General features: G+C 41.4%; 1 protein-coding gene across 2 annotated transcripts in view; it reads right to left on the bottom strand.

Annotated features, from left to right (window-relative positions):
• Positions 1–18,462, bottom strand: part of SLIT3 (slit guidance ligand 3) — a 1,050,869-nt gene that overhangs the window by 168,018 nt on the left and 864,389 nt on the right. For both annotated transcript variants that reach the window (XM_073573732.1, XM_073573731.1), the window contains 3 exons: positions 14,507–14,578; positions 12,272–12,435; positions 923–1,047 (listed from right to left, as the gene is read on the bottom strand). In XM_073573732.1, coding sequence (XP_073429833.1) covers positions 923–1,047; positions 12,272–12,435; positions 14,507–14,578 — 361 coding nt within the window. The remainder of the gene's footprint in view (positions 1–922; positions 1,048–12,271; positions 12,436–14,506; positions 14,579–18,462) is intronic.

Genomic DNA, 18,462 nt, shown 5'->3' with positions numbered 1-18,462 from the left:
CACTGCTCACTATGCACAATGCTAACTAAAGCCGGCCAGCAGCACCTCTATGACTGAAATCCAGAGGCTACCATGAGGAATAAAGTTAATTTCCTCTTGGCAGCGGGGCTTTCAGGGCTGTGGCCAAACTGCTTCTGAACACTCACATATGAGTAATCACATACAGAATCGGCAGGTTAATAGTGTTTATCACATGACCTATTTAATTTAAGTGAAAGGAAACAACTTTGAATTGGGTAAATTACTTTTTTGTTTCAATGGGCTTAATTACCATTTTACAAAGCAGACCAAAAATATGTTTTGGGTATTCCACAAGTAAAACATAGACAATGGTTTGATATGGGGAAAAAATAAATAAACTGGCAAAATTTAAGCCAAAATTAAAGTTAGAGTCATGATAAATGTTTCTAGACGAGGACCGTAAAAAATTCGAGCATATTGATTATATTTTACATTGCCAATTTTGCATAAAATGTTTCCAAAAGGAAATATGGAATGTTCACACTGCATAGATAGGGTTTTCCCCCGTTTCTGTATCTGCAGATTTATTTGTGTGACCTTGATGGTAAATTCCTTTCAATATAGGAAAAGGAAAGGAGCAAAAGCTTACAGTAAAAACTACCGTACAAGTATCTGCTACTGATCATTTACTCTCAATCCAAGTGAGTAACATTGAACACCTTGCCTATATGACAAGGAATGCTTTCTTTGGTAGGGCTGTCATCCGTCAAGAGCTGAACATTACAATTATTTCATAGAAACTGAAATCAGAATGGAGAATTTTCTTACCTTAAATTATCAAGAGCACCACTTAACGTTTCAAGGTGTAATTCTCAAGATGGTTAGTAGTTTTACTCAGAAGACAATGCTCAGAGTCAAACAGATCAGTTCTCACAGAAACATCTAATTCAGAATGACCTACCTTGAATCCATAAGGACAAGTACACCGATAGAACTCCAGAGGGTCATTGGTGCAGATCCCATTGTTCTTGCAGGGGTTAGAGAAACAAGGATTGCATTTTGCCACTATGTTGATATCTACTGGGCCTGAAATGTAAGGAGTCATAAAGAAAGAGAAAAGGTAAGATTCCTGAGCACAGAATCCATGCACAGTCATGGAGCGCAAGAAGCACGAAAATCCTTGACTTTTGTTACTAGCGCTCCACATATTATAACATCATGTCTAACACGGCATTACACACTTTTTGTTATCTGCGTTTATGTAAAAGTTGGATGCACTGTTGTACACTGCAGGAAGCGGGCATCTGACAACCCACCTGCCAGTCACTACAATTGGTGGTCAAGACACACAATTGCCCATATACCGTACAGAAAACACACACGTGATGGACACGTGAAACTGTCCGAAATCAATACAAATACCTTACATAAAAATATTGATCGGAAATGTCCAAAATGTCATTTGCAACCATAATCACAGCCTAATAATTGCTGACCTTCTCTTACTTCCCCATCTTAAAATTAAAGAGTGCATTACAAGATACATAGCACACATGCTTTATATTAGCTCTGATATTTCAAGATGGAACACAGGCTTTAAAATACTTGCTGTAAAGTTCCACCGAAGAAAAACCAATTAATATTGTTTTTAATCACGAACACATGTTTTACATATGCAATGCGAGCCAAACTATATATGAAAGACGTAAAGTAAATACAGACTCATTCCTAAAGTTCAGCAATTTATTTAATGTCGCTAAACTGGCCAAAATATTGTTCAGGGTCATTCAGCATGTTTGGCAGGTTCTGAATTAAAGGCACTGGTGCCAAAAAACATAGTGTTAAATATCAAGTCACCTTGTCTTTTATACGTTGCAGTAATCTACAGTATATTGTTCACAGGAGAGTGTCACAATGTACAGACATTTTGTGCCATTTACTACAGCAGACTTTAATTGCTATCAACACCCCAATTCAATAATTGCCACCAGGTTTTTACCACAATGTGAGAGCAGCAAAATATAAAGACCAGGGATTAGTGGATTGCAGTTTACATAACATCTTTGTTTCATCAGCAGGAGATTATCACTAGATAACTAGTAAACCTGCGGCCATAATCATGAGCTCTGTGTAACCCCATCCATCACTGAATGGCAGTTTTCTGCCTATTATTTTATTATTTTTATAGCGCCATTTATTCCATGGCGCTTTACATGTGTGGAGGGGTATATATAATAAAAAAAAGTACAATAATCTTAAATACAAGTCACGACTGGTACAGGAGGACAGAGCACCCTGCCTGCGAGGGCTCACAATCTACAAGGGATGGGTGAGGATACAGTAGGTGAGGTTAGAACTGGTCGTGTAGCGGTTTGGTGGTTACTGCAAGTTGTAGGCTTGTCATAAAAGGTAGATCTTCAGGTTCCTTTTGAAGGTTTCCACTGTAGGCGAGAGTCTGATATGTTGGGGTAGAGAGTTCCAGAGTAGGGGCAGTGTGCGGGAGAAATCTTGTATGCGATTGTGGGAAGAAGAGATAAGAGGGAGTAGAGAAGGAGATCTTGTGAGGATCGGAAGTTGCGTGCAGGTAAGTACCAGGAGATTAGGTCACAGATGAATGCAGGTTGTGGATGGCTTTGTATGCCATGGTTAGGGTTTTGAACTGGAGTCTCTACGTAATTGGGAGCCAGTGAAGGGATTGACAGAGGGGGAGAGGCCAGGGAATAGCGGAGGTATAAGTGGATTAGTTTGGCAGCTGAGTTTAGAATAGATTAGAGGAGTGCGAGAGTGAAAAGGTACTGTCACACTTAGCGATGTACCAGCGATCCCGACCAGCGATATGACGCGGTCAGGATCGCTGGTACATCGCTAAGTGGTCGCTAGTGAGCTGCCACACAGGCAGACCTCACTAGCGACATCGCTGGGGACGGGGATCGCTACTTACCTGTCACACCAGGCGATCCTGCGTCCTCCCGCCCGGCTCCACGCGTCGCTCGTCCTCACAGCAGGAAGCGCCACAGGAAGCTGACGACGAGAAACAGTCCTGAACGTTCTCGCGTGATCAGCGATAACCAGCGGGGGAGCCGGTCGTAGGTAAGTATCAGACACAGCGATATCGCTAGCAATATCGCTATAACGTCACTAGTTATAGCGATATTGCTAGCGATATCTCTTAGTGTGACATGCCCTTTAGACGGGAGGCCAAAGAGCAGGAGGTTGCAGTAGTCAAGGCAGGAGATGATGAGGGCATGCACTAGAGTTTTTGCAGATTCTTGGTTGAGGAATGTACGGATCCGGGAAATATTTTTTAGTTGAAGTCGGCAGGAAGTGGAAAGGGCTTGAATATGGTTTGAAGGAGAGATCAGAGTTAAGGATTACCCCAAGGCTGTGAGCTTGTGGAACTGGGGAGAGTGAGCAGCCATTTACTTTAATGGATCAGTCTGTTGGGGAAGTCTGGTGAGATGGGGGAAAGATGATGAATTCTGTTTTGTCAATGTTAAGTTTTAGAAATCTAGCAGAGATGAAGGATAAAATAGCGGACAGACATTGTTGGATTTTTGTTAGTAGGGAGGTGATATCTGGTCCAGGTAGATCAGTGTGTCATCAGCATAGAGGTGATACTGCAAGCTGTGAGATTCTATGAGCTGTCCCAGGCGGAAGGTGTAAATGGAGAAGAGCAGGGGCCCTAGGACTGAACCTTGCAGGACTACAACAGATAGGGGGCGAGGGGAGGAGGTTCTGTTCTGTCAGTTAGTAGGTCATTGGTGACTTTAGTTAGGGTAGTTTCAGTGGAGTGATGTGGTCGGAAACCAGCTTGTAAGTGGTCAAAGAGGGAGAAGGAAGAGAGGTGGAAGGACAGTTCGTAGTGGACATGTTATTCCAGTAGTTTTGAGACATAGGGAAGAAGTGATATGGGGCGATAGCTAGATACAGAGGATGAGCCATGAGAGGGCTTTTTGAGATTGGGTGTGATTGAGGCATGTTTGAAGCATGACGGGAAAACAGCAGTTGTTAGTGATAGGTTGAAGAGATGAGCTAGGGATGGGATAAAGACTGAGGTGATGTTTGGTATAATGTGGGATGGGATCGGGTCAAGTGGTCGTGAGATGTGATCTTGAGAGTAGGTCGGAAAGTTGATCTTCTGTAATAGTGGAGAAATTGGTTTTGAAGGAGGAGGGCTGAGTAGTTGCAATGAGGGGATGTGGGGGTTATAGGGCAAAGCTTTCTCTGATGTTATCAATCTTCTGCTTGAAGAATGAGGCAAAGTCTTCAGCTGAGATGAGTGGAGAGGGAGGAGGTGTTGGGGAACAGAGGAGAGAATTGAAAGTGTTGAATAGCTATTTAGGGTTGCGAGACATGGAGGACATGAGAGATGAGAAGTAGGTTTGTTTTGCTGTGGCGAGTAAGGACTTGAAAGTAGTGAGGGACTGTTTGAATGCGATGAAGTGCTGCTGGAGGTGATCTTTTCCATCTCCACTCAGCAACTCTGATAGCATGTCTCAGTTCTTTCATCAGGCTGGTATGCCATGGTTGTCTGTTGATTTTTTAAGCTTTGATATGTGTGGGAGGGGCGACCGATTCGAGAGCTGCAGCTATTGTGATGTTATATAAAGCGGCAGCAGCATCCACATTGTGTAGAGAACTTGTGTCTGTAAGAGGGAGAAGGAATTCAGAGAGTAAGTGTGGATCGAGGTGTTTAATATTTCTGCCAGGGTGTGCAAGTTTGTGAGGTGGGGATTGGATTGTGGACCTGGAGAGGAGAGGGAAGAGAATGTAAGTAGGTTGTGGTCAGAAAGAGGAAGAGGCGAGAGAGAGAGGTTAGATAGGGGAGCAGAGGTGGGTGAAGATGAGGTCCAGTATGTGGACATCTTTGTGAGTGGCTGCAAAAGACCATTGAGCAAGGATGAAGGCAGAAATGAGAGATATAAGTTTAGTGATAGCTGAGATGGAAGTGTCAATGGCAATGTTGAAGTCACCCAAGATGATAGTGGGGATAATAATAATCTTTAATTATATAGCGCCAACATATTCTGCAGCGCTTTACAGTTTAACATTTTCAAAACACAAGTCATAAGTAACAATGTTACCAATACAATAATTAAAGCAAAATAAGATGACCCTGCTTGTGAAAGCTTACAATCTACAATGAGGTGGGGGAGATACAAAGTACAGGTGTGTATTTACATTGTATATACAATGATGGTCCAGCCATCTTGAGGGAGTGAGGGATGTATGGAGATAGTGAATGGGCTACACATGCACACTTACACATAGAATGACTTTGATTAGTGAACGTGATAGGCTGCTCTGAACAAATGTGTTTGATGGAGAGCCTGAAACTACTGAAATTGTGGATATTCCTAATTTCTTGGGGTAGAGCATTCCAGAGGGTTGGCGCAGGGCGGGAGAAGTCTTGGAGTTGGGAGTGGGAGGTACGGATTAGTGCAGAGGTTAGTCGATAGTCGTTTGCAGAGCGCAGCAGTCGGTTAGGCCGATAAACAGAAATGAGGGAGGAGATGTAGGGGGGTGCTGCACTGTGGAGAGCTTTGTGAGTGAGAACAAGTACTTTGAATTGGATCGTATAATGAATGGGCAGCCAATGTAAGGACTGGTGAAGAGCGGATGTGTCCGAGTACCGATTAGCCAGATAGAAGACCTTGGCTGCTGCATTAATTATGGACAGGAGAGGGGATAGTTGAGTAATGGGGAGGCAAATTAAGAGAGCATTGCAGTAATCCAGGCAGGAGTGGATCAATGCTATAGTGAAGGTTTTTGTTGTTTCCATGGTGAGAAAAGGGCGGATTTTAGAGATGTTCTTTAGGTGTAAGTGGCAAGAGCGGGCAAGAGATTGTATATGGGATGTTAAGGAGAGACTGGTGTCAAACATAACACCCTGACCGCGCGCCTGCTGCTGGGGTCTTATTGTGGTGCCACCCACAGAGAGGGAAATGTCAGATTTAGGGAGGTTAGTAGATGGCGGAAGCAGAAGAATTTCAATTTTGGAGAGGTTGAGTTTCAGAGAGAGAGCGGACATGATGTTGGAGACTGCGGACAGACAGTCACTGGCGTTCTGTAGTACAGCGGGGGTAAGGTGGGGGAGTGACGTATATAGTTTTGTGTCACCAGCATAAAGATGATACTGAAAGCCAAATCTACTGATGGTCTGCCCAATTGGGGCTGTATAGAGAGAGAAGAGAAGGGTGTCAAGGACTGAGCCCTGAGGTACCACGACAGCGAGAGGAAGAGGAGATGACGTGGAGCCAGAGAACAAAACACTGAAGGAGCGGTCAGAAAGATAGGAAGAGAACAAGGAGAGAGCAGTGTCCTTAATGCTTAGTGACTGGAGCCTAGAGAGTAGAAGATGGTGGTCAACAGTGTAGAAAGCTGCAAATAGGTTGAGGAGAATGAGCAGAGAGTGGTGACCATTACGTTTTGCTGTCAGAAGGTCATTGGTCACTTTGATGAGCGCAGTTTCAGTCGAATGTAAGGATCGGAAGCTGGACTGTGAAGGGTCTAGAAGGGAGTGAGTGGAGAGGCAACGGGTAAGGCAGGAGTAAACTAGGCTCTCCAAAAGTTTAGAGATGAAGGGGAGATTGGAGACTGGTCTGTAGTTGTTTGTGCAGGATGGGTCGAGAGAGGGTTTCTTTAGTAATAGAGTAACGATGGCGTGTTTGAAGGAGGATGGGAAAATGCCCGAGAAGAGGGAGAGATTAAAGACTGCAGTTAGGTGAGTTGTCAGTGGGATGTCAGCGGAGAGGTAATGAAGTAGCCAGGTGGTGAAGTGCACAGAAAGCTGCCAATCAGTGGTGTGATGGGGTTATACAGGGGATCTGCATTCAGAGATCTAGTAAATCTGCACCAGATAAACCAGAGATTATATCAAATCTGCAAGAACCAATGAAGAAAGTTATACATTTCTGGCGTCAGGATCTCTGTCCCTACTTTATGGTAGTCTCAGATGGACTAGCAAAATCCAGACCAAAGATTCCCTTCAACACCACGATTTGTGTTACGTTAATGCGCCTATGTCTTTTTCTACTTGCTTGGGTATGCTCAGGGTTCCAACTGGATATTTTTTATTTCATTTCAAGAGCAGTCACTAGAATCTATTGTACTGTATGTTATTAAATTATTGGCAGTTTCTTGAGAAAAACTTTTAGGCCACTTTAGGTTAACAAATAATAAATCAAAACATGAATTAAGACATAAGGAATACAGGTTATTTTTCAGAAAGAAATTGCAAGGACAACGTAGCAATATTGTGATATCTGCTAAGAGTTTTCTTACTACCAAATAAGAAGTATACTGAATTTCAAGGCATGCATCAGTTAAAAGGAATCTGACAGCAGGTTTTTGCTATATAATCTGACAGCAGCATAACATAGGGCAAGAAAGCCTGATTCCAGGGATGTGTCACATACTGGGCTACTTGGGGCAGTTTTAATAGGTAACCTGTTTTTCTGATATAGATGTAGCAGAGCTAAGTCTTCTGATCTGTGTATAACCCACCCACACCCGGGCTCTCAGCCTCCTGTGTACACTGTCAGTGAGCTGGCAATCAGTGGTGGGGGTGGGGTTACACAGATTAGCCTGACTGGCCTGTGTGTGAGAAGTAGTCCAGTAGTGATAATCTCCTGATGATAAAACACTCATTACATTTAACTACTACACACAGCCTAATAACTGACACATCCCTGGAATAAGGCTGCCACACTCTGTATTATTGTGCTCTCAGATTAAATAGCAAAAACCTACTAATATAAAATCTTAAAGAGAATCTATGTTTTATATATTTAGTTTTTATAGTGTCTGTAAAGCTCTGTGGAATAAATGGCGCTATATAAATGAGTAAAATAAATAAAATAAATTAAAAAAAAATTTAATTGCTCTCATATGCATCTCTGTTTCTCTGTATCAGTAGTGCACAAATTAAAGACGCATTCTTGTCTTATAAATTATTGGCAAATTGCTTTTATATGGCCCCAGCTATTGATCAGTAGAGAACTAGACTTGAGGATCCCCATAAACCCTGAAAATAAGGCGGCTGCAGAGATTACGTCCTCACTTGTGTCTCTCCTGTATTCTCAAGATCTGCGAGGGTCCTACAGAATCGAATAATCACTAATCAAAATGGGACGGAGCACGTCTTTCACTGTCAGAATTTACTATGTGAGTTCTCACTAAACTGATGCAACATCTAACATTACCGAATATTACACAGAATCATGAATGATGTCTGCATACGGTGTCGGTTCCTGGAACAATGGCACTTTTCCTTTTCTTTAGGGTAATTGCTGTGTCGCCCAGTCGTGAATGAATCCACACGATCTCCACTTGGAGTCTTTACATTATGTTGCATCTCTAGAATTGATTACAGCTCAATAACCGATTACGAGATATTGAATTGTTCGCCATTAAACAATGTTTCCGATAACTGACTGGGTGCAGTGGAATTCTCACCTAATCCATTGTGTAAATGAAGAGGAGTAAGCTGCTGACTCCATGCAGCAGGTAGCAGCGCTGCAGACAACAGATCAATAGCAATTTCCCAGGCCGGCGGGGGGAAGAAGCATGACCTGAATCATTACATTGTAGGTCTTTATCTGCAATCGCATTAAAGCAACAGCGGCGTGTCTGTCATGTCAGCGCTCTGCTGAGAGGAGAGGGACCCCCTGTGATCTGGTCAGGCATTTCTGCATAGCAGTGGTCTCATAGAAGGATCGGCCAGCCATTCTTCTGTATGGATTGATTTCATAGAGTGATTCCAGGCTCGGTTATCACCCAGATCCAGGTCACTGGTTTTCTGTTTGTAAAATCATTCCAAATTGCCTTTTTATAAATTCTATTAAGACAAGCGGCATTTTCCCCTTGATAATAAAAAGCATTGCAACGCTTCACTTTATGGAGTACTTTATATAACACTATTAAGTCAGAGATGTACACTAGCAATACTAATGAGGAAAACGTTACATTGCAATAAAGCTACACTAGAATAGCAGGATATTCTCTGACTGCACATCTGCAGCCTAATATTAAGAACCACGTACCTAAAATAATGGCGTCTATAAAAGTAACAGAAAGGCGACGTCTGATTTATGGGAGTCTTATTATTGCTTCATTCTTGGTATCTGCTGGTTACTGCAGACTTGTGGGGATGGGACGTCGGAGCAGTTACGTGGTGAAATCGTTCTTAAGTGTTAATTCCATAGAGATGCACTTTCTGCAGACACAATTTTAATTTCCTCTGCTGGCTATGGAGTTGGATATCATAAAACATAAATGAAGTAATTGCAATTTTCTCTGAGGCAAACAGCTAAATGAGTTAATATGAATAGTGATTGATGGGGCCTGTCAGAAGGCAGCATGGATAAGATTCCCATGGACAGGCAGCAGCTAGGTCTTCTGATGTGAAGTATTAAGAATGAAGGGTTCCAAGTTATCAATAGATAGATCATCGTGCGACTCTTGCTTCATATGTCAGGAAACAGGAAAAAGCGACTTGCCCATAAAAAGTGAACACCACAATAGAAAAATCTATAAAAGACAACAAATGTTTTTATTTAACAAAAATAGCACACACACATAGAACAACACTGGACCCATAAAAACAATTAAAAACATACAAATGTGCAAGCCGGTCATGTCATATGGTTATGACACAATGACCCTCCCACATCCAAAAACCCACAAAATAGAAACAGATATGTTTAAACAATGTTGACTGCACACATTTAGCGTACATACAGACATAAATAGTCTATAATACCATTTTATATGCACATTACAGGTGAGACAATTCACAGCACCAAGCAAAAAATAGAGCATTTAAATCTATGTATAGAGATAAACTCATATGCCTCTGGAGCGATTTAGATAAATGCAACAGTCACCATGTATTCCCTAGTCCAGAGCCTCTCACCTTGCCAAATCAGATCTCATACTTTGCACTGACGAGAGCCAACAGCTCGAAACACCGTGTCTGCAAATTGAGATTCTGATTTGGCTTGTATCCTAAGTCATACTACAAGACTCGTTAAAGGGTTGATTGTGACTTGTAGGATCGCTACTACCAATAGGTGGCGCTGTAGAATAAAAGTCCTCTTTCTTTCTGAAGAGGCAATTTGCATATTATTTTCCCAGAGGAGCATTGCACGGCGAATAAGTCTCCTTACCTTGACAAGCCACAGCTGGCATGTCACTCTCCGCAAGGAGAAACCTTACTTCTTAGACCCTAGTCCAGAGCCTCTCACCTTGCCAAATCAGATCTCATACTTTGCACTGACGAGAGCCAACAGCTCGAAACACCGTGTCTGCAAATTGAGATTCTGATTTGGCTTGTATCCTAAGTCATACTACAAGACTCGTTAAAGGGTTGATTGTGACTTGTAGGATCGCTACTACCAATAGGTGGCGCTGTAGAGTAAAAGTCCTCTTTCTTTCTGAAGAGGCAATTTGCATGTATTCCCAAGAATGTATAAAGAGAAAACCTATATACCTCTAGAGTGGTTTAAATAAATGCAACAATCACCATATATTGCCATAAAAAAGGGGGGACGAGGAGCAAGATCATTAAGAGCTCCAAAAGGCATGGAGGTGCATCAGAAGTAAAGTGCATGGTGCGGGTGTGGGATGGAATAGTGGGCCCCATGCGTATCGCCACTACCCAGGTGGCTTTCTCAAGGGAGAATGAAGAGCTTCATACCTTCTGGAGCTCTGATTGACATTGCTCCCAGCCTCCTCTCTTTTGGGTAATATATGGCGATTGTTGTAGCTATTTAAACCGCTCTAGAGGTATACAGGCTTTTCCTTATACATTCTGGTAGTATTTTGCACCTCCATGCCTTTTGGAGCTCTGACTGATCTTGCTCCTCGTCCCCCCTTTTTTATGGCACTATATGGTGATTGTTGCATTTATTTAAACCACTCTAGAAGTATATAGGTTTTCTCTTTATATATTCTTGGGACTACATGGTGACTGTTGCATTTATCTAAATCGCTCCAGAGGCATATAAGTTTATCTCTATACATAGATTTAAATGCTGCTTGGTGCTGTGAATTGTCTCACCTGTAATGTGCATATAAAATGGTATTATAGACTATTTATGTCTGTATGTACACTAAATGTGTGCAGTCAACATTGTTTAAACATATCTGTTTCTATTTTGTGGGTTTTTGGATGTGGGAGAGTCATTGTGTCATAACCATATGACATGACCAGATTGCACTTTTGTATGTTTTTAATTGTTTTTGTGGGTCCAGTGTTGTTCTATGTGTGTGTGCTATTTTTGTTAAATAAAAACATTTGTTGTCTATTATATATTTTTCTATTGTGGTGTTCCCTTTTTATGGGCAAGTCGCTTTTTCCTACTTCATGACATTATTTGACATGCTCTGGGTGAACCCCTTCTTCTCCTTATTATAGTTAGTGGTGTCCTCCTTTATGCTTTTTTGTATCTTGTTTCATATGTGGTGCTGTCAAGCACTACGCTGAACAATGAAAAATCCTCATAGAGAATGGCGGGTAATATTGGGACAAATAGAGCAGGATTATTCACTTTATGCCATAAATTACAGGAAAAATGAGTATGCAATAAACTTGCAATATAGTAAAATGGAAGAACGTGGCAGCTGGCCAGTCTTTAAGGTTTCTCTAAAACTCTGAGGTTTCTGTAATGTGTGGAATAGTTTTCTGAACTATTTTGTGCTATCTTAAAGGCCCGCTCTAATGTCCTATCTGCAGGAACAGTCTGCTCTCCAGCCTCTTCTAACGTCCGGAGGAATGACGGATCAGATTAGTGGCATGGTCCACCGCTGGTCTGAACTGTGCTCTCTCAGGCTGCTAGCAGTGGAAGCTTGGGAGAAGTTAGGGAGTCTGAAGCTGGCCAGATCCTGTGATTCACCGCACCACAAGCAGGTTCCGAAGCAGAGGGTCTCATTCGGTACATACTCCTTACTAGGTTTTTCATTTTATAGCGTACACCTCGCTGCCTATTTTCCCTAAAGTCACTTAGGCAATGAGCTGTTCTGTTATTGAGAATGGACAGAATTTTTAATAGGGAATACATTTCAAAGTTGCTCGTTTTCCAAGCACTTTGCTTTTACCTATTTAAGAATTTGAAACGACCTCTTTAGCTCCTATGCATGATATCCATGGGAGAAGGACACAATTACATGTTAATGATATCATTATATATGTAATTATATTATGGTATCCGCCTCCCACCCACCATTGGGGTCCAAGGGTTAGACTCACATCTGAGCACATATCTAGTATTTGGCTGATTTTTGATATCGGTAATGAGTGGACAGTCACCTTTGCACTGGAATCTTTGTGTTGGAGTAGTCAGCAGAAGTCGGTCAGTCATGTCCTCAGGCCCACTACAGCGTGCTATGCCAGGCTCTTTGTAACCAGCTTTTACCCACTCCGACAACCACCGCACGTTGCAATCACAGTACAATGGATTGGTTCCAAGAGCCCTAAAATTGGAAAAAGCAGAACTTTTTTTGTACAGTAATTTGCCTCATGCACTGCTTCTTTATTGTTATGATATCATATTAATTACAGTTCACCTACTTAGATTATTTAATAGAATGATAATATTGATGAAATTAACACTATATTATATAAGTAATGTGATTAAAAAAAATGAAAAACTGAGGCACATTATTTGTACACAAGAATCCTTCTCTATTGAAAAAATGTTAAGAATAATAGGAATCTATGATCTCCAGAAAGGATAAAGCAAATGTAGCAGATGAGGCAGATTTAACACCCACCTTGTATCCTATGGGGTTAAAGCTTTGCAAGTAGAAGGAAAGTTTTATTGGTCATTGTGGGAGGAGGAGGAATTGTATCCAAAGTGTAAAAAAATAACCACACATATAATGAGAAGTTAGATGGAAACCAAAGTTTGGGAATTATTTACTTCCAAAGATATTGGTATTTTCTTCTTGTTGAATGTCTACTTGTGTAAAAGTGAAAACAGGAGGAAAAAGCTACATAGAGTCCGATCACTTCATTATTAACAAGGGAGATACACATATGGCTGCTCCTCTTGGTACTTTTACAAACGGGACATCACAGCTAAGTAAAAAATTGCCATGACCCCCGGAAGTAAATAAAACACAAGTACCAAACTATGTCTATTTCTTTAACTTCTCATATACTAACATACTGACAATGTTACATTTTCAGTAGAAATTGCCCTAAATTCTTCTTACTATTATTGTCATCCCATTGACAACATGTGATGTATCTTTGTTACTACATTGGTGGGTTGTTATGGTGTCAGGGGCCCAATATAGACCCAATAGGAAGCAGTAGAAGCACTGCAGTGTACTGTGTCTGTTTGAGTTCCCAGTAGAACTAAAATATGTTTAAAGAAATTTAAAAATCTTTTAAAAAAATAAATGTTAAAAGGAATGTCAACATGATTTCAAAACTATTTATATGTACATGCAGCTTTTACAAAGACAAGTCCAGCAAAACCTTTACATGGCCAGTCCGTTCTTCCATTTATGAGAAATCAGCATTTTAATTTATATATAGATTTGAATCCTCTGTCACTCCAACTCTTTTCCCGGGTCCAGCCCTGCCTCTTTTTCCTTAATATCGGCCTTTATGCTGTGTGACTTCATGAAAAGGAGTCATCAATCAAGCAGGAGGAGGCAGCACTGGGTGGGGAGTAGAGCTGGAGTGACAGAGGCTACAGATCTTCAGCTTTCTCTGCTAATCAATTCAAACACTGACTTCTCAGAAATGGAGGCATGGACTGGTCATGTAAAGGTTTTGGGTGTGAAATTTTACTGATATCTTTCCTTTAAATCACTCTCATTTGTAGTATAAAATTACAATGCAAAATAACAAAAAAATTATCTTGCACAGTGGACACTATAAAAAAAAGTCTGCAAATGTAAAAATGACCACATCTCCCCCCCAAAAAAATGTGATAAAAAGTGATCAAAAGCTATGTACCAAAAGTGCTCCCAATTAAAATTATAGCTTAACCTTAAAAAACTCAAGCCTCACACAGCTACATCTCAACAGAACACTTAGAAAAAAAATCCTTAACTTATTTTAAGTAGTAAAATTTAAAAGAATGTATACATTTGAAATTGAAATAATAAATTTACTGTTTCACCACTTTGAAAACAAACTACAAATAAAATGGGCAAAATTTCTTTTAAATACATTATATGGTAAATGAAAGTTTTATTAAAAATTACACCTCTCCCAGCAAAAAAATAAAAAATACTTAGAACTGTCAAGTCAGGGGTTTAAGAGATACAAAAGTAAAAAAAAAATAACTGTGGCTGAAATCAGTGTTTAAATTCAACAATAAAATAATAACATGATTGTATGCTATGCAGTTATACATTTGATGGTCGCACCAAAATGTGAATTCAGTTCAGGCATTGTAATAAAAGAATAGGCAAACTGCAGATGGATCTATTCCAAATACAGCAAATACTTGAATACAGAAATGATACCCTACATGTGTATGAAAGATGTATGTTATCATTCATAGTGCATAGGTGATAGACTTACAGATGTGATAGTGAAGTCAGGTCATTAAATGATCCTTCAGGAACTGTAGAGATATCATTCCCATGAAGAGTACTAAATAGATAAAAAGAACATATAAGACTAGAGGAGAGCATAAGTCACTTTCAAAAACAATAGAGGTTTTCAGCCTTTGGAAAATTTTAAAGGGGAAAAAACGTATTAAAGGGAATCTGTAGGCACAAGGACCCTGATTTCAGCACTGTGTCATTAAATGTCTGATTACATAAGCACTAAATGGTTAAAGAAGTTGTCCACTACTTGGATAACTTCTTCTCATGCCCCTTCCTTAGCCCCGATAAAATAATAAAGCCTATACTCACCCCCAGTGCTGGCGCTGTTCCCACGGTGTAGGCACTCCATCTTCCAAAGCTCCTGTGCCGTTGATGTGACACGTGATGCCGATGCCTAATCAGCGCTGGTGTCACTGTCCCCGCCTCCTGTCTAATTGACCAGGAGAAAGAAGTCCGAGCTCAACTGCAGTCCGGATTTCATCTTCATGTTCGATTTGTCTGAAAGAGGGGACAGTGACACCAGCACTGATTGGGCACCGACGTCATATGTCACAACAATCGCATGTGAGCCCCAGGACCACGAGTTCTGACATCACGGGAACGACATTGGCATGGGATGTTGAGTATAGGCTTTATTATTTTATGGAGGCCAAACATTTTTATCCAGAAAGGGTGGTCCTGATAGTGGACATCCCATTTAAAGCGATGAACCGGTTAGAAATGGTTGAATAAAGATTGACTAACCGTTACACCGAATATCTGCATTGTGTTTACACTGAGAGATAGTGTGTGTGTGTTCAAGACAGCAAAGAAGGCTATTTGGTGGAAGACATCTTTTTGTTAAGATTAAGACCCCTTTTCTGCAGCAAGGCAATGCAACCCCGGTTTTACACAGAATTGTTTAGTTGAGTTTTTCTGGAGATACAGGTTTGGGTAGAGAGAGCCATGAGGATTTTTGAGAGGTAACATTTAAGAATAAAAAGACTGGAGCATCTAGTGGAATAAGAGCAGTGAAATAGACATAAAAGGAAGATCTGGTGAAATAGTTGTCTGCAATAAAGAAGCTCACATGTGACCCTGTTGGAGGAAATTAGAGAGAATGATCCCAACAATTTCCAAAATCATCTCAGAATGTTTGAGGAATCTTTTAATATACTTTTGGAAAAAATAATGCTTGTGTTGAGGTGAAAGAAACTGCTGCTGGATCCATTTGTTAAATCATTGAAGTCAATGCTAACGGATCAGTTTGAAACTGATCCATATTTTTTGTTTATTGCATTTGTTTCAGCAGAAACCAGACATTATTACAGAACAAGAAAAGGTTGTGCAGACAAAATAATTTTTGCCTGGCTAAAAAAACAGATTGCGCCAGGATCCATTTTTTTTTAAAAATTTAAGTGTATGGAAAATGGATCCATTAGATAGTCATCCACTTTTCTTCTATTTGTAACAGATTAATTTTCTTGCTTCCGGATCCCTCTCAAACAGATGATTACTGAACATTTTCAAATCAGGGTGCTGTCTGTGGAAAAAACTGACAGCACCTGGGCCCAGGTTATATAACAGGGTTGTTCAGATAACCATTGTTTTACACCAAATGAATGTCTTTTGTGAAAAAAAAAATTGCAGCACGCACAATTAGTCTTCCGTATTTGTTTATGAAGGCCTGAGATTTCATTGAGTTGATGCATAATGCATTTAGTAATGGCAATTATGGCAGGATCTACTCCTAAAAATAGTTGCTGTTTAAACAAATGAAGGCATATGATTGCCTATAACAATCTTCAGAATCCTAATATTGGAAAATACATTTGCACATATGTTCACTGCATGGCAAGAAAAGCTGGAATAGTTTTGCTGATACTCTCATTTTCCAAGTCCCTCGAGAGCACAGATAATGAATAAATGACAACCACAGATTACACACTATCACTGAAGCATTTTTCTTCTCTCTAGAGAATTGATTTTTAATAACAGAATAGATGACGTGTGGTGACACCCAGTTCTCCAGGACCAGTACAAATCTACTCGTTCCTGTGCATTTTAAATGCAAAGTGAAATATAGTCTTGGGATCCCAATCAGGGATGAGCAGACCTGTGAACCTGTGAATGTTCAGGTTCATTGGGTTTGGCCAAACCAGATGTAAAATTTTGAACGGAATCGAACTTGAACAGGAGCTTGACCCTGGGTCCGAACCCAATATAAGTCAATGGGGACCTGAACTTTGATACTTTAAAATGGTTGTAAAATGGACATAGTAAGGGCTAGTGGGTTGCAAAACGATACGCCTGTCTGTGATCACATACCCTGCCTGCCGTGCAAAACCCATGTTCTGACAGTTCACTTGCCGCAGGGCAGGCTAGCATCTCCAAGGCAAAAAGGGTAAGCTCAGGCCATGTGTCTAATTTGGAGACCCAGAAGTTAAATAGGGCAGACCCATCAGTTAGTACATGGAGACGTGTGGACAGGTACTCTTCCACGATGTTGTTATAATGCTGGCTCCTGCTAATATGGACCCTATAACATAGTGGTGCGGTATGTCATGGCTGGTTCATAAATTTTTGCCACATTTCGGCCATGCTAACGCTGTCCTCCGAGGTGCTTGCTCTTCCACTGAGCACCCGCTGTTAGGTGGAAAAGCCATCAGTAGTTTTTCTGCCAGTATGTGCTTGTATTGACGCATTTTGCGCTCCCGGTCCAGTGACAGAAGTAATGATGATATATTGTCCTTACAGAGGGGATCTAGCAGGATGAACACCCAGTAATCTTCCCTGGGGACAATATGGGCAACTCATTGGTCATTGTGCAGGAACAGCAGAACATATTGGCTCTATTTGCCAGGCTGCCCAGAGGCAGCGACAAGCTGTCCTCTGTAGGAGATGTATAGTCTGGGTTCTCTGCAATCCCCATCCATGCTCAAGTGATGCCCGTGAGCTAATCTGAGTGGCACCCTGCTGTGAACATGGTTGTTCCTCCTCATCATCATAATCCTCCCAAATTGTCCCCAGGCTGGATAATTGGGTACCTGGCCACTGTTGGGACAGTAACCCACCCTCCGAGCCATGTGTGGATGACAGGCCTGATAACGGTGTTAATTGACCCTGCTCCTCTTCCTCCTGTGCCACCATCTCATCCAACATGGCCTGAATTGTTTGTTCCAGCAGGCACATAATTGGTATAGTAACATAGATGAGGGTGTCATCAACGCTGAACATATTGGTAGAGTATTCAAAGCAGCTTAACATGACACATATGTCCCTCATGAAAGCCCACTCATTGGTGGTGAAGTGGTGTTGTTCTGCAGAGCGACTCAGTTGTGTGTGCTGCAGCTGAAACTCTACTATTATCTGCTGCTCACACAGTCTCTCCAGCATATGTATGGTGGAGTTCCACTTTGTTGGTACGTTGCAGTGAGTGGGAAGGCAGAAGTGACACTGCAGCACAGACAAGCGAGCAGCAGCAGATTGAAAACACCAAACGCAAGACCAAACTGCCCCCACTTACAGCAGCAGCTCTGACATCTTTGGGTAGTTTTTCAGGAAGCTCTGCACCACCAAGTTTCGCGCATGCACTAGACAAGAGATGTGGTCGAACCGGCTACTTCCAGATCTGCAACGAGATTTCGCCAATTATCGCACACTACTAGGTTGAGCTTGATGTTCATCGGCACCAACCACTCATCTGTCTGCTGTTTGATCCCAGTCCACAGCTCCTGCGCACTGTGGGATCAGTTCCCCCAGACAGAGGAGTTTCAGAATAGCCTGCTGTCATTTTCCCCTGGCTGTGCTGAAGTTGGTGGTACAGGTCTTACAGGAACAGATTAGGAGGCAGTGGAGGAAGTAAAGTACTAAGTAACCTGGACAGATAAAAGGCCAGAAATTCTAGATGGTGATAGGACTTGAGGTAGAACACTGTGCACCACGGAC

The sequence above is a fragment of the Dendrobates tinctorius genome, unplaced genomic scaffold (genome assembly GCF_039654945.1).
Source record: "Dendrobates tinctorius isolate UK_male_01 unplaced genomic scaffold, ASM3965494v1 ptg000036l, whole genome shotgun sequence".
In the NCBI taxonomy this organism is placed as follows: domain Eukaryota; kingdom Metazoa; phylum Chordata; class Amphibia; order Anura; family Dendrobatidae; genus Dendrobates; species Dendrobates tinctorius.
Note: the sequence above shows the minus strand (reverse complement) of the source record. Positions and strands in the feature narration are given on the sequence as shown.